Source organism: Chanodichthys erythropterus, chromosome 4 (genome assembly GCF_024489055.1).
Source record: "Chanodichthys erythropterus isolate Z2021 chromosome 4, ASM2448905v1, whole genome shotgun sequence".
NCBI classification, from domain to species: domain Eukaryota; kingdom Metazoa; phylum Chordata; class Actinopteri; order Cypriniformes; family Xenocyprididae; genus Chanodichthys; species Chanodichthys erythropterus.
Genome location: NC_090224.1, coordinates 36,951,375 through 36,972,618, shown reverse-complemented (window position 1 = coordinate 36,972,618; position 21,244 = coordinate 36,951,375). Strand labels below are relative to the sequence as shown.

Sequence of the window (21,244 nt, the reverse complement as noted above, 5' to 3'; positions counted from 1 at the left end):
ATCAAGGTGTTCTTGGAGCAATATGTAATAAAAAAAAGAAATGTAATATTGGGAGAAATAATTGGCAAGATTTTCATAATAATATCTAATATTTCATAGGAATATTGAAATATAATCTCTTTCCCCACTTGTGTCTCTCAAAATGCATGCACTGTAAAAAAGAATTGTTGGTTTAACGTAAAAAAGTAAGTTACCTGGATGCCTTAAAGGGGTCATGAATTGAGAAATCAACTTTTCCTTGAGCTTTTGATATATAAGAGCTCATCGTATTATAAGAAAGTTTCAGAACTGAAAACTTCCTTGTTAGTCCAATAAAAGCTTTTATAGACACCAGGCCCAGTGAACGACTGATCCTGGAATGTGCCTATAGGTGAAACTCCGCCTCCACAGAAGAAATCAACGCCTACTTCATCATTGCAACACTAGCCCCGCCCACTGGTGTGTTAGTGTGATGAGGAGGAGAGAAGAGCGATACAGGACTAAAATAACATTACCTTTCAAAGAATCCTAATGCAGGAATATGGTTATTTATTTTCAACAATGTGAATGTCTCAGTTGAGCTTTATTTATTTGAATTCGGTACATTTCATTGTGGATTCTTTGGTAAATCAATCATATTTCAGCGCAGGCTTTGCAAACTTTTATGATACGACTTTTACGATATGAACTCAACAGTAATGCAACAACATGACAGTAACTGTGTCCATTCTGATATTAACGATTCATGTACAGTCAATAGTACTTCGTAAATCAAACCAGTGAGTAAACGCTCAACTTCATCTTGTTTCTCTTAGTAGGATGAAAATAATCTGTTATTTAAACAGTGATTAAATTATATATAGAAAGCAATCAAAGAACGCTCCCTTTACAATCACTGGAGCTGTCAATTGTTTTATTTAATGAATCTCTTATTTACATTGAGTTTGCACTGTTAGTTATGATGAATGCATTTGTTAATGTGCAGAAATTGAGTTGCAATTACGAGATCACTGCTTTCATGAGCTGAACAACATCTGCGATCGGCTACAGTGTTCATCACTGCAACCTTTCATGCCACGATCTAAATATAATGCAAAAGATCTAAATGTAATGCTATAATCAATACTTTTTATGATTAGTTAACCTTGAGAGCTGTAATAGTAAAAATGTGCTAAAAGTTTTCAAGAGAGTAATACTTAGCTATTTCATATGCAAAGAAGTCAGCCAATCACAGCAGTGGGTGTTTACACTGAAGACACGCCCCTTAAAACAGAGCGTTCAAATCAGAGGACTAAAATCAGGGTAGGAAAAATGCCTTTTATTCATGAATTATGACAATTTTGGATGTAAAAAGCATACTAACATTATAAGTGCACCCCAGGAAAAAATTTAAAACAATAAAAACACAGTTCATGACCGCTTTAAAATTTTGAGCGAATACAATGAAGGCGATTGATTTAATAACCAGAAACTCAAAAATATTATGTTATCTGAACCACATTAAACAACACATTAACAAATCATGAAAATAATTTTTCACAGTGAGATAAGTCATAAAATCAATGTCTTATTTCATAACAGAAAGTCACATTTTGATTTGAAACCCCACATTTTCCTGAAATGTTGATTTATGAAAAAACATTTTGAAAATAAGTCAGATTGAAATAATCAAATTTCCATAAGAGTGTTAAATTTGATCACTAAATTAATGTCAGCCATGCATTTTTAAAGACCAGCTTAAAGAAGCTTCCCAACATCTGGTATCTCTGAAAAAAGCAATGAATTTGCTCTTTAAAGGACTTAAAACAGTGACATGTATGCTATAATGTTAGAGAAATTCACTAAAATATAATGTTATGCATAATGATAAAGATATGCATAGCCCTTCTTTTAAAAAAAGCAACTGATTTAAATGTCGAATCTTGAGTCATGAAGGCACAGAGGAGAGGAGGAGAATGTGAACGGCAGCATGTATGTGATTGTGTTTTTCCACCTGATGAGGAGCAATACATTCCCACGTGAGCGCGTGAATCTCTTGTGACGTCTGAAAGGGTTAAGAACACGAGCGTGCTCTGCTCACTACTGCATTACATCATTCAGCACCCCCCAGTCCTGGCTCTGAGGTGGTGAATCGAGCGCTAGGTGGCATCCTCGATGAGTAAGCAGCATCTGCGTCCCTCTTCAGTCCAGACATCCAGTCAGCGGCGTCGGGTGTCTCAGGGAACAGTCCCGCGCTCGCTCCCTGTGCGGGGATGCTGCGCGAGCACAATGTCCAGGTGACAAGAACCCGATTCCAGCAGGAGTTCGTCTCTGACCCGAGCCGGATCGAGGACTAACTTCACCGTCCGGAGGATGCTCTGCCTCTCTGGCGTCACCGTCACCCCACAACTCCATGGCTACCTCATTAGGGGTACTCTGGAGAAACAGGTGTCGGGGAAGTGACGTCACGAGCCTCGGAAACCGGAGGTGTGCGCTTTGGAGAGCAAGATGGCAGCGAAATCCGACGGTCGGGGGGTCGTCACCGGTTTCGCCCAGCTGCACAACCTGGACGAGACGGTGGGGAGCTGCGAGGACGACCCGCGGCAGAACAGCTCCTTCCACATCTGCCACTGCTGCAACACCTCGTCGTGCTACTGGGGCTGCCGGAGCGCCTGTCTGCATTACCTCCTGGGCAAGGGGAGAGACGTCAGGCGGCCACCTCACGAGGAGCGCCTCTGGTTGGACTGCCTGTGGATCGTCCTCGCGCTGCTCGTCTTCTTCTGGGACGTGGGCACTGACTTGTGGCTCGCGCTCGACTACTACGCCAAGCAGGACTACCTCTGGTTCGGACTCACACTGTTCTTCGTGCTGGTGCCGTCGGTGCTGGTCCAGATCCTGAGCTTCAGGTGGTTCGTGCAGGATTACACGGGGGGCGGCTTGGGCTCCGTGGAGGGTCTGAGCAGCGGCCGGAGAGCCGCGTCGGGCACGAGCGCAGGGGTGTACGGCAGGGCCAGATGCTGTCGCGTCTCGGTGTGGGTCTGGCAGACGCTCATACACATCCTTCAGATGGGACAAGTGTGGAGGTAAGCGTCCCGCTCGTGAAATAACCCGCGCAGAGCATGTGCTTTCCTGTGAATGAACATCATGCGCCGCGCGTAAAATCTGTGGCATCAGTATGTGCGAAAGTGCATCTGAGGATTCATGCACCCTCCCTGGCTGCTCAACTCTCCGAGACCACTTGGCGAGACGGCCATCGGGTTTTTCAGGCTCCCTCAGGAACAACAACACAATTTGCGCTGCTCTTTAATAGTGAACCATTATCATCATCATCCTCATCCTCATCCTCATCATAGGTGCAGTGCGTTATAACGCCAGTGTGCGCTCTCAGTGTGTGAGCAGTAGTTCTGGCGCGTGCGGGGAATATCGTCCGTGACACATTGTACTTAATGTCTGATCCACTAGAAATGATGCGACAGTTTTCCTGCAGCAGACAGACGCAGTGGCCGCGTTCACGTTGGTGTGGAGGCGTACGGGCGATTTAGCTCGATTTCGACGGCCATTCATTATTCATGTCTGCATGTGTTCGTGCTTTCTGCTCTTTACGACGCGATTATTGCTTAAAGATGAAGTCCTCTGTGAAATTGTCATGATGTCATCGCTTTAAAGGTGCTACAACATCTCTCTTGCGCGTTCTCTTTTTCTCGACGCGCGCGCGCGCGCGTGTGTATGTGTGTGCAAAAGAAATCCCTTCTCATCTTTCATATATAGTCACGAAACGGCCGTTTTGATGTGTTTTCTGCAGGTAAATCTTGCTTATGAAACGCTCATTTTGTACACGTTTAAAAATACACTCCATCCAATGAAAGATTTTATGTTATATATTTCATGTATATATACATATATAAAGTAGCTAGGCTGCGAATGTTACACTGGGATCCAGACCTGACCCCGCAGAATCCCGCCTGCTCACGCTGATTTTCTGCGGTTGCTATGCAACCAGTAGTACATATTAAGCGTTTTGTGCTCGCGCGTCCGTTCTTCCTTTCTACTAGGCTTTATGCAAAAAGCAGTATTTTAAGTGTGCCTAGCAGCACCCGAGTGACTGCCTTCGTCTGTTGAGATTGTAAAGTACCCTGAACTACCCCAAAATGCCACAGGTGCAAATGTCAGATTCATAAAGCTGAAAAATAAAAAGGCAGAGACTGTGAGTGCTAAAGGTGTTAAGACAGTTGTCCCCCAGACAATAGCAAGTACTTTTAGGCCAAATGAGGATCTGGCCTAGATATGGTTAAGTAAGCACACATGGGCCAACTTTTCACCTTATTTGTTTTGCCATGGCTTTTGAATTGGAGGGAGTTTGTATTGAGAAGCTATGTGGCCCAGATGACCGTACACGACTGAGGATCATATGTGGCTATAGCACACCATTTGGTTTATTTTTGGAAAATCACCTGCTAAAGTCATGTGCGGCAGGTTTGTGGCAGTCCACACCTCATCCTATTCAACAACGCTATTGGTTGCTTTGCATCTTACACTGAAGTCCTATTGGTGGATTACTAAACATGTGACTGTTTGGAAGCTATTTGAATAAAGTTATTTCATTTATTTCCTTTTCTGCTCCTTCTTCACATCAACAGCCTTTGCCCAAAACAAACTCTAATTAGCTTCAGGTAAGTGCTGTTTTTGGTGTTTTTTTTAATTATTATTATTAATATTAAGTAGATTATTAAGTAGGCCTATTATGTGTCTAAAAGTACTAGAGTAGCCTTCATTTTGAATGATAAGGAAAGCAATTTATTTAATGTTTTCTATATTAAAAAACATTTCATAAATAGTAGTTTAATAAATAATAGTATGAATAGTGAGAGTAGTGTGTTCACACTGAAAATTCCACATAAAAGTACACTTTAAATACTGGAAACAGAATTAACGGAAAAACACTCAACTTTAGCATCTTTAATTACGTAGTGGAGAGGGACTCCGTGTCAGACTTTGATGATGAATGACAAAATAACCTTATAAAATTCATACTCTACACAGAAGAGTATACTGATAAGTACATAGTGTATAGTGCGCCATTTGGGACGGAATCAGGGCTTGATATGAACTTTTTTGCTCTCCAGTCACTGTGGCCAGTGGTTTTCTAAAGTTACTAGCCACTCAGCATTTGAACTGGCCACAATTTTGACATCAATACCATGGGGAAAACTGTCATGTAGATATTTTTAACATCATCTCATAATTTGGCAGCAGGTTTATTAGGCTGCTGTCACTTTAAGACCTGACACACAGATCCATTATACTGTTACACATGCGTTTTCTTTCTAAACTGTTTACATTCACTTAAAACAAACTGACTGTGTTTACGTGAATACTCACCAAGATAGGCATTTTGACATTATTTTGTGTGTATTTGACTGTTTAAGCAGTAAAAAAATAACAAGTTTCATACTGAGAGATGCTTTATGTGGCACACTTTGGGTGTGAGCATAAAATCTGTGGGAATGAGTAACATTATGCACTATATGCAAAATCCCACACCGAAATTCAAGCCCTGAAACACCAATAATATTCATCCGGAGCAAATGAAAGGAATGAGTGAGGGGAGGAGGGTTTGTGTGTCGACTTGCTGTCAAAGAGATGAGAGAGAGAGAAAGAGCAGCTGGTATCGTGTGGAAAATGAGTATTGGAAGTGTATCGACAAATTTATATTTTTAACAACTCTACATTGCACTTAGTTTATTATTTCAGATGCCTTTTTAAAAGACTACAATTGAAATCCACCCGTTTTTTGCGGGTGTTTAACGTCAAGCCGCAATTTAGGTCTTGGGTGGTTGAAACACAGAATGTGTGTTGATTTACAATCATTAGTAATAGGCCTAAAAGTCAGAATAATATCTGATGTATGATACAATTGATATGTTATACTAATGTAATTATTTTTTTATCTTTTCCTGACAGATGGTGAGTGAGAAAGATTGGTGAGACATACTAAATGTAGCAAATATTGTAAATTTATTCATTTATTTCACACTTCCAACATTACTACCAACATCAGGACACTTCTGTTGTGCAAGATGCTATATTAATAAAAATGAAATAAAAATGTCTGTGAATCAATTTTTGTGTTTATTGTTTGATTTACTGTGTAATGGGTTTTAAATGAAAAAAAGGTGCGGTGCAATTGTGATTCAGTGATGTCTTTTGGTGTGTCAGCCACATGTGGGTCACGTAACTCAACCGTACAGGAATCACATTTGTTTTGTTATTTGGCTCATTACGGGTGCAGTTATGGCCTTGTTTTGGTTCAGCTCTGGCTAAAAGGATGTGGAACAGATTTGGGCCGGCTGTTTATTTGGGCTAAATCTATGCCAAAGTAAATTTGCTGACTGGCCCTTTCGATTAAAGTGTATTTGTTTGGTTCATCATAGTAGGGCTGCACAACGATTAATCGCGATTAATCGTTTGCAAAATAAAAGTCTGTGTTTATGTAATATACGTGTGTGTTCTGTATATATAAATATGTATATTTATTTATACATGTATATATTTCTTAAATTTATACATGTATGTGCATGTATTTATATATACATAATTATTATACACAGAACACACATACATTACGTAAACACAGACTTTTATTTTGCAAACGATTAATCGTTGTGCAGCCCTACATCATAGTATGGAGGGTAGTGCACACCTGTACACCTCCTTCAGTGGTCAAGAATTAAGATCTTCAGTGGATTCTGTGCTAAAAGTATGAGAATTTAGATACACCTAAAGTAAGGGAATGTTTAGCTACCTCAAAGAAAGACTTCTGCTGTGCACAAACCTGTATCTTTTGGCTCTTCAAATATCTTTTGCCATTTATAAAGATGTGACTCAAGCACTCATGGTAATAACAAAACAGTTACTGCTTCATTGTGCAAAAAATGCAAAACCCAAATACAATGAAAGGCGGTCTGAGGCAGAATACTCCGCAACATCAAAGAAGTGTCTTTTTACTCCTTTTAAGACTGTGAATATGAATATAGATTCATATTGAGACATCTAAACCAAAGAAGTAAGAAGATACTGCTCCATGCTTCGCTGTTCTTATGTTTTGTAGGTGGAAATGCATTGCATCTGTGAATGTTTTCATATTTATATTATTGCTTTTAAATTATTTCAAATATTATTACTTTCAAATATCTTGCAAACATTATTACTTTCTACCAATAAACTTCTGAGGCCACACTGCTTTTTACTTTTAACAAACCGAACCGATAATGTTGTCAGGTCACAGCAAACATTAGCAAGCAAAAAATCTATAAAGTGGAATTACACAAATCTGTCTTTGCAACAGCCCCTGACTACTAGACAGATCCTTGAGCCAAAGACTTTAGAAAATGTGCATTTTAAGAATGTGCATGAGAAAAATTTCAATTGGATGTTTATTTATTCATGCTTGGCATGAGAGTCCTACGATGTCTTTGTTGGCTTGGGTAACTAGTCTGATGCAGCAGCTCTGCTGCCAAGACCTCGAGCCTTTCCAAATCATCTTGACTTGAGAGTCAGTCAGTCAGCGCAAGCGTCTTGAGAGATAAATGGGAAATAATGCTCGATTAGGCAGCCCGGGCCACTGGTTGTATGCTTTGTTAGCCCTTGGCATAAAAACTGCTGTCTGTGACAGAGTATGTCTAGTTAGGGCAACTTTTGGAAAACGACTACAGCTCAGGATTCTCATACCCAGCATGTCTGATGTGCCACTACTGCTCGAAAGCTTTTGTTTTTGAAAGAAATTAATACTTTTATTTAGTGAGGATGTTTTAATTGATCAAAAGTGACAGTAAAGACATATATAATGCTCAAAAAAAAAATCACAATTTCTTTCATCAAAGAATCTGAATAAATTTATCACACTTTCTTTCCCCAAAAATATTCTGTTTTCAACATTGATAATAATCATAAATGTTTCATGATCAGCATATTAGAATGATTTCTGAAGGATCATGTGACACTGAAGACTGGAGTAATGATGCTGAAAATTCAGCTTTGATCACAGGAATAAACTGTATTTTAAAATATATTAAAGAAAAAAAAGTTATTTTAAATTGTAATTATATTTTATAACAAATTACTGTATTTTTGATCAAAGAAATGCAGCCTTGATGAACATTTTAAAAACATTTTACAAATCTTACGTTTGAGCAGTATATAGGTGCATTCCATATAAATAGGAGTGTCAAAAGATTTACATTTTTGTAGCATTTTTTGTAATCGCCACACTGTAAATCCTAACACTAATTGGTTTGAGTATGACAAACTAAAATTAAACAAATGAGTTCAGTCAAATGAACTTCTTTCAAGTTCACAGAACTGATATATCTTAAGTAAACTGAACTGTTTCATTGTTTTGAGTTTTATGAACTTATTTCTTTTAACTTAGACAAACTTAAGTTTAACTGAAACTGGGCTGGGATTTCTATTTCCCAGCATGCTTTGCTCATGGCACTCTAAAGGGAGAGTAAATGCTAAAATAAATATTATGTAAAAAATGCGATTTATGTATTAGTGTTATGTGATGTTTTGTTTTTGCACAAGATGAGTGTTAAAAGGTGCAGTAAGTGATTTCTGAGAAACACTGTTGATATTTAAAATCACCAAAACAAACACACCCCTCCCAAAAGGACCACACTCCTATCCTGATAACTCCGCCCCCATCTTGAATGTATACGCCCCTTATTGCTGATTGGCTACAATTGTGTTTTGGTGCTGATCTACTTTCAACAGTGTTTCTCAGAAATTACTTACTGCATCTTTAAGTGGCAGATTTAGTAATGATTAATGTTTTGTTATGCTAATTTAGAAAAGTGTCAGTTAATGTGGGTTTTTGGAGAGTTACATTCATGGTGACATGCGGCTTGGTTTGAGAGCAAGTGTTTTAAATGCTTTATATGGTTGCTGTACTCATTCAGCAAGTGCTAAACAATGCTATTGTTTACAAGTTAGCAAATTAGCACGTTAACATTTTGTGAATTAGCTTGTTATAGCTAGATACGTTCACACACAAAAAAAATGTTTATATTAAAGTTATATTAAGTTAAACATATGAATTAGTGTTCTTCTAAAACATTTCAAGTTAACAATTAAAATGTACTGAGTACAAAATAAAATGATGCCAGTTCTGCTTGCTTAAACTTTGAATTTCTCAACTTAAAAATTTTGAGGCGACTGATTCCTCAAATTTTTTGAGTTTTGCCAACTTTTTCGGGTTTACAGTGCACTTTCATATAATGAATGCAGAATGATTTTGAGCATAACTCTGTACGTGTTAAGAAGAACATATAATATGTCTGGTTTGGTGTTGCGAAGCGGTTGTTGAGCTTTACTGATGGTGCTGTAGGAATATCTAAGACAAAAATGGTTGGGAAACGCTGCTGTAATCGACTCCTTCCCTACTGTTTTAAGGCTCTTCCTCTGCCTCATTCCTTTTCAGTGCTGTCTGGGTAAAATCATTGCTTTGCTGCTCTGTCCTCCCCATCCACTAGTTAAAGTCATAATATGCACTTTCCTCTTCTCTCCCTCGCTGCCTGTTTTCCCTTTTACATAAATCTCCACTTGACCTCCATTCCTGTCAAGGAAACTGGAGCATCTGTCGGCCTTCCCATTATTGGAGATTTTCCCCTGTACGTGTGACGTTTAGAGCAGACCCCAGCCCTCCCTCCACACTCCATCACCTCTAGGAAACTCACTGTCCCCATTCTCTCCTGTTTGCCCTCTCTGTGTCACACCTCTCAGGTAGATATACAGTCAGCTACTATATTTAGTGGCTGTTTGAGAGTGTTATATAGTGTTTGTTTGAGAGTGGGTGCTTGGAATGGCAGTTTATGTTGAGTAAAGTGCACTGAAAAATTGTGTATTTACTAATGTCATTAACTGTCCTGATCAGTGTTGGGGGTAACGCATTACAAGTAACGCGAGTTACGTAATCAGATTACTTCTTTCAAGTAACACATTACTTTTAAATTTACAACAAAATATCTGAGTTACTTTTTCAGATAAGTAATGCAAGTTACTTTTTTCTTCTTATTTATTGACAGCATCCTATTTTTCTATATTCTAGAATTGCAGCAAAGCTGAAAAATTAGTTTGAGCTGCACCCTCTACTGTACAAGTGTGAATCTGCATTTCCTTAGGCCTGAGTCTTATTCATTTAACTTTTGGTGCCAAAAATAGAACTTTTATGTGGCATTAAAAAACAAGCACGCACTCCCACGCGCTGATCATTGTAGCCAATCACAGGCATATCCGATGAGCGCGTCAACACAATGGCCGATCAGAGATGTTTATGAATCCGCTCAACAGCGCTCAAAGCGTCACGTTTTTAAAATTTCAGTACCGATAGGTACCGAAGTCGGTACTTTTGACAACAATACAAGTAATACAAAAGTAACGTAACACATTACTTCACATAAAAGTAATACAGTCAGTTACTATTTTAGGGAGTAATGCAATATTGCCGGCTCAGTATTCGCCATAGAACAGGGAAGCTCTGAACTGTGCTCACTACATCAACAGTGTACGAGATTGACAAGGAAGAGGAAAAATTGTTGAAATAAGTTGTTATTTTTATGCACAAAAAGTATTCTCTTACTTAACATTAAGGTTGAACCAATGTAGTCACGTTGACGTCACGTCACGTTGACTTTAACGATGTCTTTACTACTTTTCTGGACCTTGAATGTGGTAATTTCGTTGTTTTTTGTGGGAGAAAAAAAACCTCGGATTTCATCAAATATATCTTCATTTGTGTTCCGAAGATGAATGAAGGTCTTACGGGTGTGAAACGACATGAGGGTGAGTAATTAATGACAGAAATTTCATTTTTGGGTGAACTAACCCTTTAAACACATAAATGTCGACTTTAAAACTAAATTCGTTCAACCCCTAGCACGTATGTGTAAGAAAACAAGCAAATTAATAATCATTATGTACTTTAAAGGTGCCATCGAATTGAAAATTGAATTTATCTTGGCATAGTTAAATAACAAGAGTTCAGTACATGGAAATGACATACAGTGAGTCTCAAACTTCATTGTTTCCTCCTTCTTATGTAAATCTCATTTGTTTAAAAGACCTCCGAAGAACAGGCGAATCTCAACATAACTCCGACTGTTACGTCACAGTCGGGAGCATTAATATGTACGCCCCCAATATTTGCATATGCCAGCCCATGTTCAAGGCATTAGACAAGGGCAGCCAGTATTAACATCTGGATCTGTGCACAGCTGAATCATCAGACTAGGTAAGCAAGCAAGAACAATAGTGAAAAATGGCAGATGGAGCAATAATAACTGACATGATCCATGATAACATGATATTTTTAGTGATATTTGTAAATTGTCTTTCTAAATGTTTCGTTAGCATGTTGCTAATAAATGTGGTTAAAGTTACTATCGTTTATTACTGTATTCACAGAGACAAGAGCTGTTGCTATTTTCATTTTTAAACACTTGCAGTCTGTATAATTCATAAACACAAATTCATTCTTTATAAATCTCTCCAACAGTGTGTAATGTTAGCTTTAGCCACGGAGCACTATCAAACTCATTCAGAATCAAATGTAAACATCCAAATAAATACCATACTTACGCGATTAGACATGCTGCATGACAAACACTTTGTAAAGATACATTTTGAGGGTTATATTAGCTGTGTGAACTTTGTTTATGCAGAGAGCGCAAGTATTTAAAGGTGCCACAGCCTGAATCGGCGCATTTCTAATTATGCCTCAAAATAATATAAAATAAAATATTTTTTAATAAAAAAAAATCTATGGGGTATTTTGAGCTGACACATTCAAGGGACACCTTACACTTATATTACATCTTGTAAAAAAACGTTCAATGGCACCTTTAAGTAAGCAATAAGGTACGAGAGGCTGTGCAGTATCGTGAATAAGTCACGGCTGAAGGGCCTTGTTAGGCACGACGCGAAGCAGACTTATTCATTAAACAGCACTACCCTGCTTTTATATAACTGAAAGCCTTCCTTCTTCCGGAAAAAATAGTCCCTGACCTTGAACAGCAACAGACTTTTTACATTATCACGCCATTAGATGGCGGCAAAGACTGTCTTTAAGAGTATGTGAGTCCGTAGTGAAGACTTTTACATTGAAAAGACTGAATTGTTGTGAACACAGAACAAGACGCAACTGACAAATGCTTTGACCAGTGCTGTCAGTCACGGAAAACACCTTAACTGTTAAAAGGACAGGATAATACATCAGACATTTAAACAGATTTTTTATTATGAACATCGAACTGACCTGAAAGAAAATGCTAAATGTGAATGCAGGTAATAAACTCGCTCACTCAATCTTCTACATAATACAGTAAGATTCAATGAACAATATCAATTGAGAACCTACAGTTTACGTTGCTAAGAGTGGTTGCTAAGGTTGTTGTGTAGTGATACACAGAACCGTTGGGTAAAGCGGTCATAGTGAATAAAACACAGCTATTGATCAATCAGAATCAAGAACAGGAACTAACGTAATGTCAGAAAGATATCACGATATGCTGATTCTACCTATGAAGCGAGGGAACTGATTGAGACGCACCCTTGAACTCAGACAAATAGTCACAATGAAACTATGACTATAAACTAAACATGATTTTTAAACTAATAATTTTTATTTCTTTTTTATCATGGACTCACACTGTCATTGACCCACAATGACTCAAACAGATACAAATACTTGGTCTCTAGTGCTGGGTTGTAAAAAGAGATGCCTAGTCTTTTTAAGCACCTCTTAAGGTGCCACTTTATTGTTCAACTGCCTCCTCAAGAGCTTTATATGAGTAAACAGTCTTACGGTTTAGCAGTGAAGACCCAGCAGTGAGTGGGCTAATCAATGCGTTACACTGCTGACATGTCCTCAGATGTGCTTACAGTAAACACTACTCGCCTGTTATTCACAGCGACCTTGCAAGCATTGTATAGCGGTCTCAGTGAGAGTCTTCATCTCCTCAAAGACCATCCAGACTCCATGAATTCATTTAAACACATAAAGAGTTTGCCAGAATATACCATCATATCATAGAGATCTGCTGTGGAGTATGAGTACATGTAAGTGTAATATATGTTGTGTAGGCCAGTGAGTGTGATAAACGTTCACAGCTTGTGTGCTAAGACATGTGGGGTGCAGAGATTGACATGATGCAGTCATGCTGAAATCAGTCCAGTTGACAAAAGCCAAATGCACAATGTAATGTTATGACTAATTGCTGCGTGTTTTCGCTTGTTAGCGTGTCGGTGTGAAGACCATACAGGGTAATTCATGTGTGCTTCTATCATCTTGGCAGTAAACTGTAATGACTAATTTGTGAGTGTGTTTACAGATTGGACCACAGAGCGCTATGAATAATCTAAATGTGTTTGATCAAACCAGCTGCTTTACGAACACGATTATGACCGTACGTAGAATGGAGTAGCCTATTTATTTGTGTGTGTGTGTGTGTGTTTTAAATGCACATCACTGTCCCTCGTGGTTACTAACCAGTGCTTTGTGTTGTGTTTAGCTCGTTTAAGGTAACCTACTGTGAATATTGTGCTGATTTCTCCTAGGACCTCTCAATAGGCTAAGTTTCTGTGTTTCTACAGACTTCAGCTTGAAGGGCATTCGAATGTTTTTTTGTATTATTACAGTGTAATTATACATTTAAGTACTGAGTAAGTTGTCTTCTGTCTTCCGGTTTGTAGGAGCAGGGGACAAAAAATGTTAATCCCAAAAAGTTCAAACATGTAGTTCTCCAAGATGTGCATAGTAGCAATAGTCAAAAAAACCCACGAAAACAAATCAAAAGGAATATTTACAATATTTCAACAAATGTAAGTTTGGCTATGCCAATGTCCAGGCCCAAAAATACACATGCAATTCAACCTCTCCACCCTCCATTCTTCTTCTTCTTAGTTTTATGGCAGATTGCAACCATGGCTTACCAGGTGCATACTGCCACCTACTGTATCGGAGTAGGTAGCATGGATATTAATCTACTTTACAAAAAAAAAAAAAACAATTATCTAAATCCAATAGACCCTTTTACAGCCCACGTGATCAAATAGTTGCGCGCGCATTTTGGCAACGGAAGTGGTGTTGTTGCCTATTGGTTTTAACGTGTTAGCAACTCTGAAGGACTCTCAAGTGTAACGCATTGAGCGTGACAGTCACTCATTTCGGTCTTTTGTCACGCACTCCCGCCACACATTGTATTTCTCACGCAGAAAAACTATTTTTCATATATTTAATATGCCGCTGCGCCGGGCAGGAATCAAGCGCGTCTCCCCTGGAGTAGCCTGCCACTTATCAGCCAATCAAAAAAAGAAAGAGGCCACACAGTAGCCAATCAGAAAATAGCACTATTGTATCTGGGTAAGATTTAACGCAACAGCCAATGAAAAAAAAGCATATCCTGGAATTGTTCGGCATCATCCTCGTTCACCCACAGAGGAAAACACTGGAGCTCTGAGCATCACTTTGAGCACAGAGTAAGTCATGATCTCATATTTTAATGTTACAACAAATTCACAGCTTGTTTGACACAAACAATGACAACTTGACTGCTGTAAGAGAATGTTTCCCAGATAATCAGCATCAGTTTTTCATGAGTGTCTGAACTTAGTCAAGTTTTACAGCCTGTTCACTGAAAACACCTGATCAGTAGTCTAGACCTAGTTATATTTTCGTTATCACACGATGACTGACATTTTGTCACATTAAACATCTCTCTCTCCAAATTTTATTAGCACTAAATAAATTATAGTGTATTACATCGTCGATGTTATTGGTCACTTTAAAAATCATGTCATGTTGTTGGATATTTGTCATTCTTGCCTGTCTTTAAAACTTGAGAGCCCTGGTTTATGTATATATATCTGGCCACTGTATTTGGCCATCTGCTAACGTCTTATATCCACTCGACTACACGGATCTGATAGCCGGATACCATTTGATAAAGTCAACTTTTTAAAATAACTTTATCTGTCTGTGTTGCTTAATCCGCTCGCGAAGCTGTAGATATATATATCACTTTCGGAGTTGCTAACACGTTAGAACCCATCATTGTGTACAAACAGTAAAAGGGTCTATAATACAACCCTGTATCCTTTAAATATTCCACAACAGCATCCTGCGTTATTTTAACCCCTTCTCCTGTTGTTCCCAAAAAACCTTCAAGGTTCCATTTCCTTCCAATCTGAATTATCTTTTGCTTTAATCTATTCATCTCTTTCCTATATTTCCTACAATTCCTTCCATCAATACCCTGTGCATTAATACATTTCTGTATACTATAATATTTTATTCCACTATTATCCATGTCCCATATGTCCTGCCATTTCTTAATTAATTATTGCTTGGCTTCTCCTTTGCCAAATGGAATATTTAGAATATCGTTTATCCTGGTTGATTTCTTTGCTATTTTGTCTGCTTTCTCATTCCCTTTTATATTTACATGAGCAAGTACCCAGCAGAATCTCACATCTATCTGAAGCCTCCGCAATCTAAATAAACTTTGGTGGATTTCTAACATTAAATCTTCTCTATTAGATCACTCTCCATTCCCCTAAAATGGCTGCCTTTTAAAGCTTTGGCTCCTCCTATATTTGGGAGCATACCATTTTAGGGGGAAACCTATAAGTTGCAAGCAAAACCATCAAACCTTCATTCTAGTTCAGCTTTACAACATACATCAGACGGGACATATAAGACAACACTTACATCAACGGTTCTCTCCCTCCCCTATGAGGTCAGAACCAATGCGGAGAAATCTGCCATGAGCAAATGTTAGGTTAAAAATGGCTACTTTCCATGTGGACAGGTTTGGAAAGTGAGAGGTGCACCAGAAGGTATGTCTAGCTGTTTGAAATGCATAGAAGTTAACTTGATAACTAAATGAAATGAAATAAACACTTATTGTGTAAAGTATTTGTGGTATTCTTTTCTGTGTAACGATATTGAAACATCACTGAACATTTAAACAAATAACAACATTTAACAGACAAATCAAAACTAACAACTTGGGATGATAATTGGGATGTCACAACAACAAAATTAGTGCTACAATACATACAACTACATAAGAATGGTATAGTTTGCCTGCATTTAGTTTGTATGTATGTGTAATGGTGGAAAGAGTTCATTGTGCACATACCCATGCTCAGTCCCTTCAAAATAAAAGTCCTAGGTCACAGTCACACTTTATAAGTTGTCCTTAATATACATAATTTTTACAGTGTACTTATTGTGTTCATATTTTATTGCAAAACATATGGGTATGGAGACCGGTTTGGCGGTATGTTTAGGATCATTGTCGTGTTGGAAGGTGAATGACCTGCCCATCTTCAGCTGTCTGAGGGATGCAGGTTTTCCTAAAGAATTTGGATGTGCTTGGCAGCATCCATTTTCCCTTTAATCCTGTCCAATCGCCCAGTCACTGCACCCCCACAACATGATGCTGCCACCACCATGTTTCACAGTATGTATGGTGGTTTTTGGTTGATGTGCTTTTCACCAAACATAGCGCTTGGCGTTCAGTCCAAAAAGGTCAATTTTGGTCTTATAAGACCATGGCACCTTTTAGCAGATGGCATCAGAGTCTTCCAGGTGTGTTTTTGCATGTAAAGTGAGTGTAAAGCTTGTGAGATAGTCGTCACATGAACAGGCTGACCAGTCGTAACCATAAAGCCTTGTAAGTCCTTCAAAGTTGCCATTGGTAGTTGTCTTGGTAGCTTGTCTGATGAATGTCCTCCTGGCTCAGTCATCCAGTTCTAGGCAATGTGTTGGTGGTGCCATTCACTTTCTAATTCTTCTGCTATGAACAGTACTCACTCAGAGGGATAGCTAATATGGATTGCAACTTTATCCCAGTGGCCGTTTGAAAGCACTTTCCCAACCATGGTGGATTCTTTACAGTACCATGCACTACTAACAGTGTAATCTTTAAGAAACAGCTGTTTTTTTTTTTTTCTGAAGTAATCAAAACCCTACAATTGATGTCAGGTGGGGCAATTGGCCTGGTGTTTGATCTGGAAGTTGCACCAGAGCAAGTTTATGGGGCTGATCTCTTTAGAGAGAAACCAAGGGCCTGTACCATGATGGTAGTTGAACAAACTCAGGGTTATAGGATTAGTTTCAAGTTGACAAAACCAAACCACTCCAATCTGGCTTTGTTGGTACCATGATGCTGATCATCAACTTTCTCTGTCAACTCAGGCTTTGATCCTGAGATTGTGGAGCGCGTGCACATGAATGCATGACATCAGTGGTGAACAGCCAATCGCATGCCTTGCAACAGAGAGAAACTATGATTCACTTCTCGCGAGAGAGCCAGCGTGATTCAAAGCTCTTTTGAGTTTAAGAGATTGAAGAAAATGAAGAATTTAAACGCATTTACACTAAAGAAAATACTTGTCCATGAAAGAAATTATCTTGCTTTATCAGTGAAAGTGAAACTTGTGAAATTAGTTTATATAGTTGATTATATATAGCGATAAAGACTCAAACATGTAAGGTAACATAGTCATTTTTAGCTTATTTATATTACACATGATCTGTATATATTAATAGATGCTAGATTCTTAATAATAACTGTTAAACTAAAATCGCTTCTGTAATGAATTAATAGTAATACAGATCATATAGTAATTTTATAAATCATATATAAATTATAAAATAATTCTAATTATCATTAAAGCCAGATAATTTCATTGTTGTTTTACTATAGTGACCTTTAATTTGGAGGAAGAGAAACTGGGGGAGTGACTTTATTGCGTTGGATGTGTCAGTGTCACTTAGCTTACATCTGATTGGTCCAATTTTGGTTTAAGATCTCTAAACCAGAACATAACCTGCCCCGGAGCAGGTTAGCGTGGAGTGTAAGTTACTATGGCGATGAACACCGCTAAAAGCCAAGTCATTTTCATGGTACCTAAAACCCAGGATTGGAGTAAACTAATCTCAAACTTACCTGGTTAGCCAACTAATCCAGCTACATGGTACAGGCCCAGGTATTTCACTAATTAATTTTTAGAATGTTTGAAAATGTCATTTTCACCCTGATGATGAGGGTTATAATGTGTACAATAATTGAATGAACTTTCTTTCTTAAACATGAATTAACTTTCTTTCAAATACAAGAGTAGAGTACTGAACGTCTCAAAGGTTTTTTCTCTTTTAACTGACAGTCATTGGTAGCATGTCTCCTTATCTTATCTCTCAGTGTGTGATGACAGACGGACGAGTCCCCTGAGGCCTGAGAGAGAGACAACCATCACCAGTCAGCCATTAACCATTACACCATGACCCACAGCTGCCCCTCCACACACACACACACTCACACAGGTGTACATGCACAGGTATGTAGACATAGTTCACTGAGGAATACGTAATCCAGGAATAAAACCTTGAGGTTCCAACAGCACCGAGATCATCAGAGATTCTGTTTCTTCATGCACTTACATAATTATTTGCAGTATGTCTGTAAGAGTCAGTGGGACAGATGACGTCCTCGTGGAGCTAAAAGAGACTCCCTCCATCTCTATCCTCAGCTTATAAACACAAATCTGCATGTTTGCTATAATGCTGTTAAAATTAGAACAAGCAAAGCAAGATTTCAACTGTCAGCGGCTTACACAATATCTTATATAGGCGGCTGAGAGTGAGCAGTTTTACATATTCTACATGTCTAATACGAGCATCTGGTGTTGAATCATAAAAAAAAAAATATTGAATGTTTTTATAGCAATCCTGCTATTCAGAGGATCATATCTATGACTGCTGGTATTTATTCATTATACAAACAACAAAGAAAAGACCTCACTTTCTTTGTGACCTGACTGAGACGAGTGTCTGTTTGTAAAATGCATTTGATGAAGTGTGTTAAAATGCTGATTTATTTCGCCATGATGAAAGTGTGCTATTTATACAGTCATGAAGAAAGAATCTCTGATTATAATTCAGAGGATAAGAGGTAGCTGCAGGCTGTCAGGATAAAGCGAGCATCTCAGTTGTTGTTGTGTTAAGGCAAGCTTTGTAACAGTTTTCTGTTTCAGTCTGAGCTGATGGTGAGTGTGAACATGTCTTGATTCAGATCAGTCACCTTTGACCTCAGGGCAGTGTGGATATGGACTGATTCAGGTTAAAATATCATTAAAGGGTTACTTCAGGATTTAGCATTAAGCTTTGTATTAGCAGAATACCACTAGTATTTTTGAATTAGCGTGCTTTCCCCCTTCATATCAGCCCGATATGAGAGATTTATGCATTTTTATTCTGTAAAAAAGCCTCCGATGGCGCAAAAATCGTCATTTTGCGTCATCGGAGGTTTTTTGGCCAGAGGCTTAAAACTACAGCCAGTAATAGCAAGTAGTTCCGCATTTTTCACCACGCCCATACATATGCGCGTTTGAGGTTACTCACGGACATAGATCAGGCCAGGCTGTTTTTCCTCTGGGAAAGTGAATATAGATGGTATCGCGCTGTCCTTCAGAATGGTTCTCTTCATTGCAAAGATATTTGGTTCGTAGTCCTCGTGCTTGAAATGGAGACTACATATTCTGTGGTTTTTTAGGTTTTCTATAACGGTGTCATCTCCAAACTTCGGGTGTTTGATGGCCCGCAGCCACTGTTTACATCGCTCTAAATCTTTAACTTAATCGGAAAATGATGGAAACTTACTTGTCCTTTCCTGGTTTTGGGTGTACATCCAGGTACAAAGCAATTTAGCACCATTTCGCTGTAAATGTGTGAACTAACTCACGATTTATTTGTTTGAATTTTCCTGAATGCCACCTGTAACCGATAGGCGTGGTTTGGGCGTGGCCTCGCAAGGGCAGCAAAACATGTGCATTCTGGGAGTTGTTGTCTTTCATCCACATTAGTCAAAAATACATTTTCTGCCTTTTCTCAGTCTAGAAAGCTCCAAATTCAAAAATAATTTCACATTTCTACTACATAAATTCATATACATTCATCTTTCCAGGGGTGAAGTACCCCTTTAAGAAATCTCCATGCTGTAAATATTGTGCCAACGAATAACCAGAAAGTTACTGTTTTTTAAATCATTGTAGAATTGGTGTAAATTACTGTAATTTGATGACTTAAAATTAATATGCTTAAAGAACTGATAAATATCATGCGCATGATTTATAAATCGAGGGGACAAAACACTAAATCGTGCATACAATTTAGCAAATCGAGGGAACGAATTATATCGTAGGCACAATTTAAGAAATTGAGGAACGAAATAGTAAATCTCACAGAGCAACCAATTGGATGTCAATCAATCTGGTTTCAAGAGTTGCCACTCAACCGAGACTGCACTGCTGTCGGACACTGAATCCTTGCAGATTGCAAAGGCTGATTCCAAATCATCAGTTCTCATTCTGCTCGATCTATCTCCTGCCTTTGACACAGTGAATCATCAGATCCTCCTGTCCACCCTCTCATCACTGGGCATCACAGGTACTCCACTTCTCTGGTTTGAATCCTATCTCACAGGAAGGTCTTTCAAGGTTGCCTGGAGAGGGGAGGTATCCAAAGCTCATCACCTGAACTCAGGGGTTCCTCAGGGTTCAGTGCTTGGACCCCTCCTCTTCTCCATTTACACTACATCACTTGGTCCCATCATACAGGCACATGGTTTCTCCTACCATTGCTATGCTGATGACACACAACTCTTCCTTTCATTCCAACCAGATGATCCCACAATAGCTGCACGAATCTCAAGCTGTCTGGCAGACATCTCGGCATGGATGAAAGAACATCATCTACAGCTCAACCTGGCTAAGACAGAGTTTCTCGTCTTCCCTGCCAATCCGACTCTAAATCACAATTTCAGCATCCAGCTAGGTACATCCTCAATTACCCCATCAAATTCAGCCAGAAATCTTGGAGTAATCCTTGATGACCAACTGACCTTCAAGGACCACATTGCAAAGACAGCTCGGTCATGCAGATTTGCACTATACAACATCAGGAAAATCAGGCCCTTTCTAACAGAACATGCAACACAACTTCTGGTCCAGGCTCTGGTCATTTCTAGGCTTGATTACTGCAATGCACTTCTGGCTGGACTGCCATCATGCCCAATCAAGCCTCTACAAATGATTCAGAACGCAGCAGCACGTCTCGTCTTCAACTAGCCCAAAAGAGCCCACGTCACGCCTCTCTTCATCGGCTCCCACTTCTTGTCTGTTTGCCTTGTCATGACGACTCGCTTGTTGTATTCCTCACTTGTAAGTC

At 38.8% G+C, this 21,244-nt stretch overlaps 1 protein-coding gene across 1 annotated transcript in view; it reads left to right on the top strand.

Moving 5' to 3' along the window:
* Positions 1-2,466: 2,466 nt before the first annotated feature.
* Positions 2,467-21,244, top strand: part of xkr6b (XK, Kell blood group complex subunit-related family, member 6b) — a 63,220-nt gene continuing 44,442 nt past the window's right edge. Inside the window, exon 1 of the mRNA XM_067383500.1 lies at positions 2,467-3,041. Within this exon, the coding sequence (XP_067239601.1) occupies positions 2,467-3,041 (575 nt within the window). The remainder of the gene's footprint in view (positions 3,042-21,244) is intronic.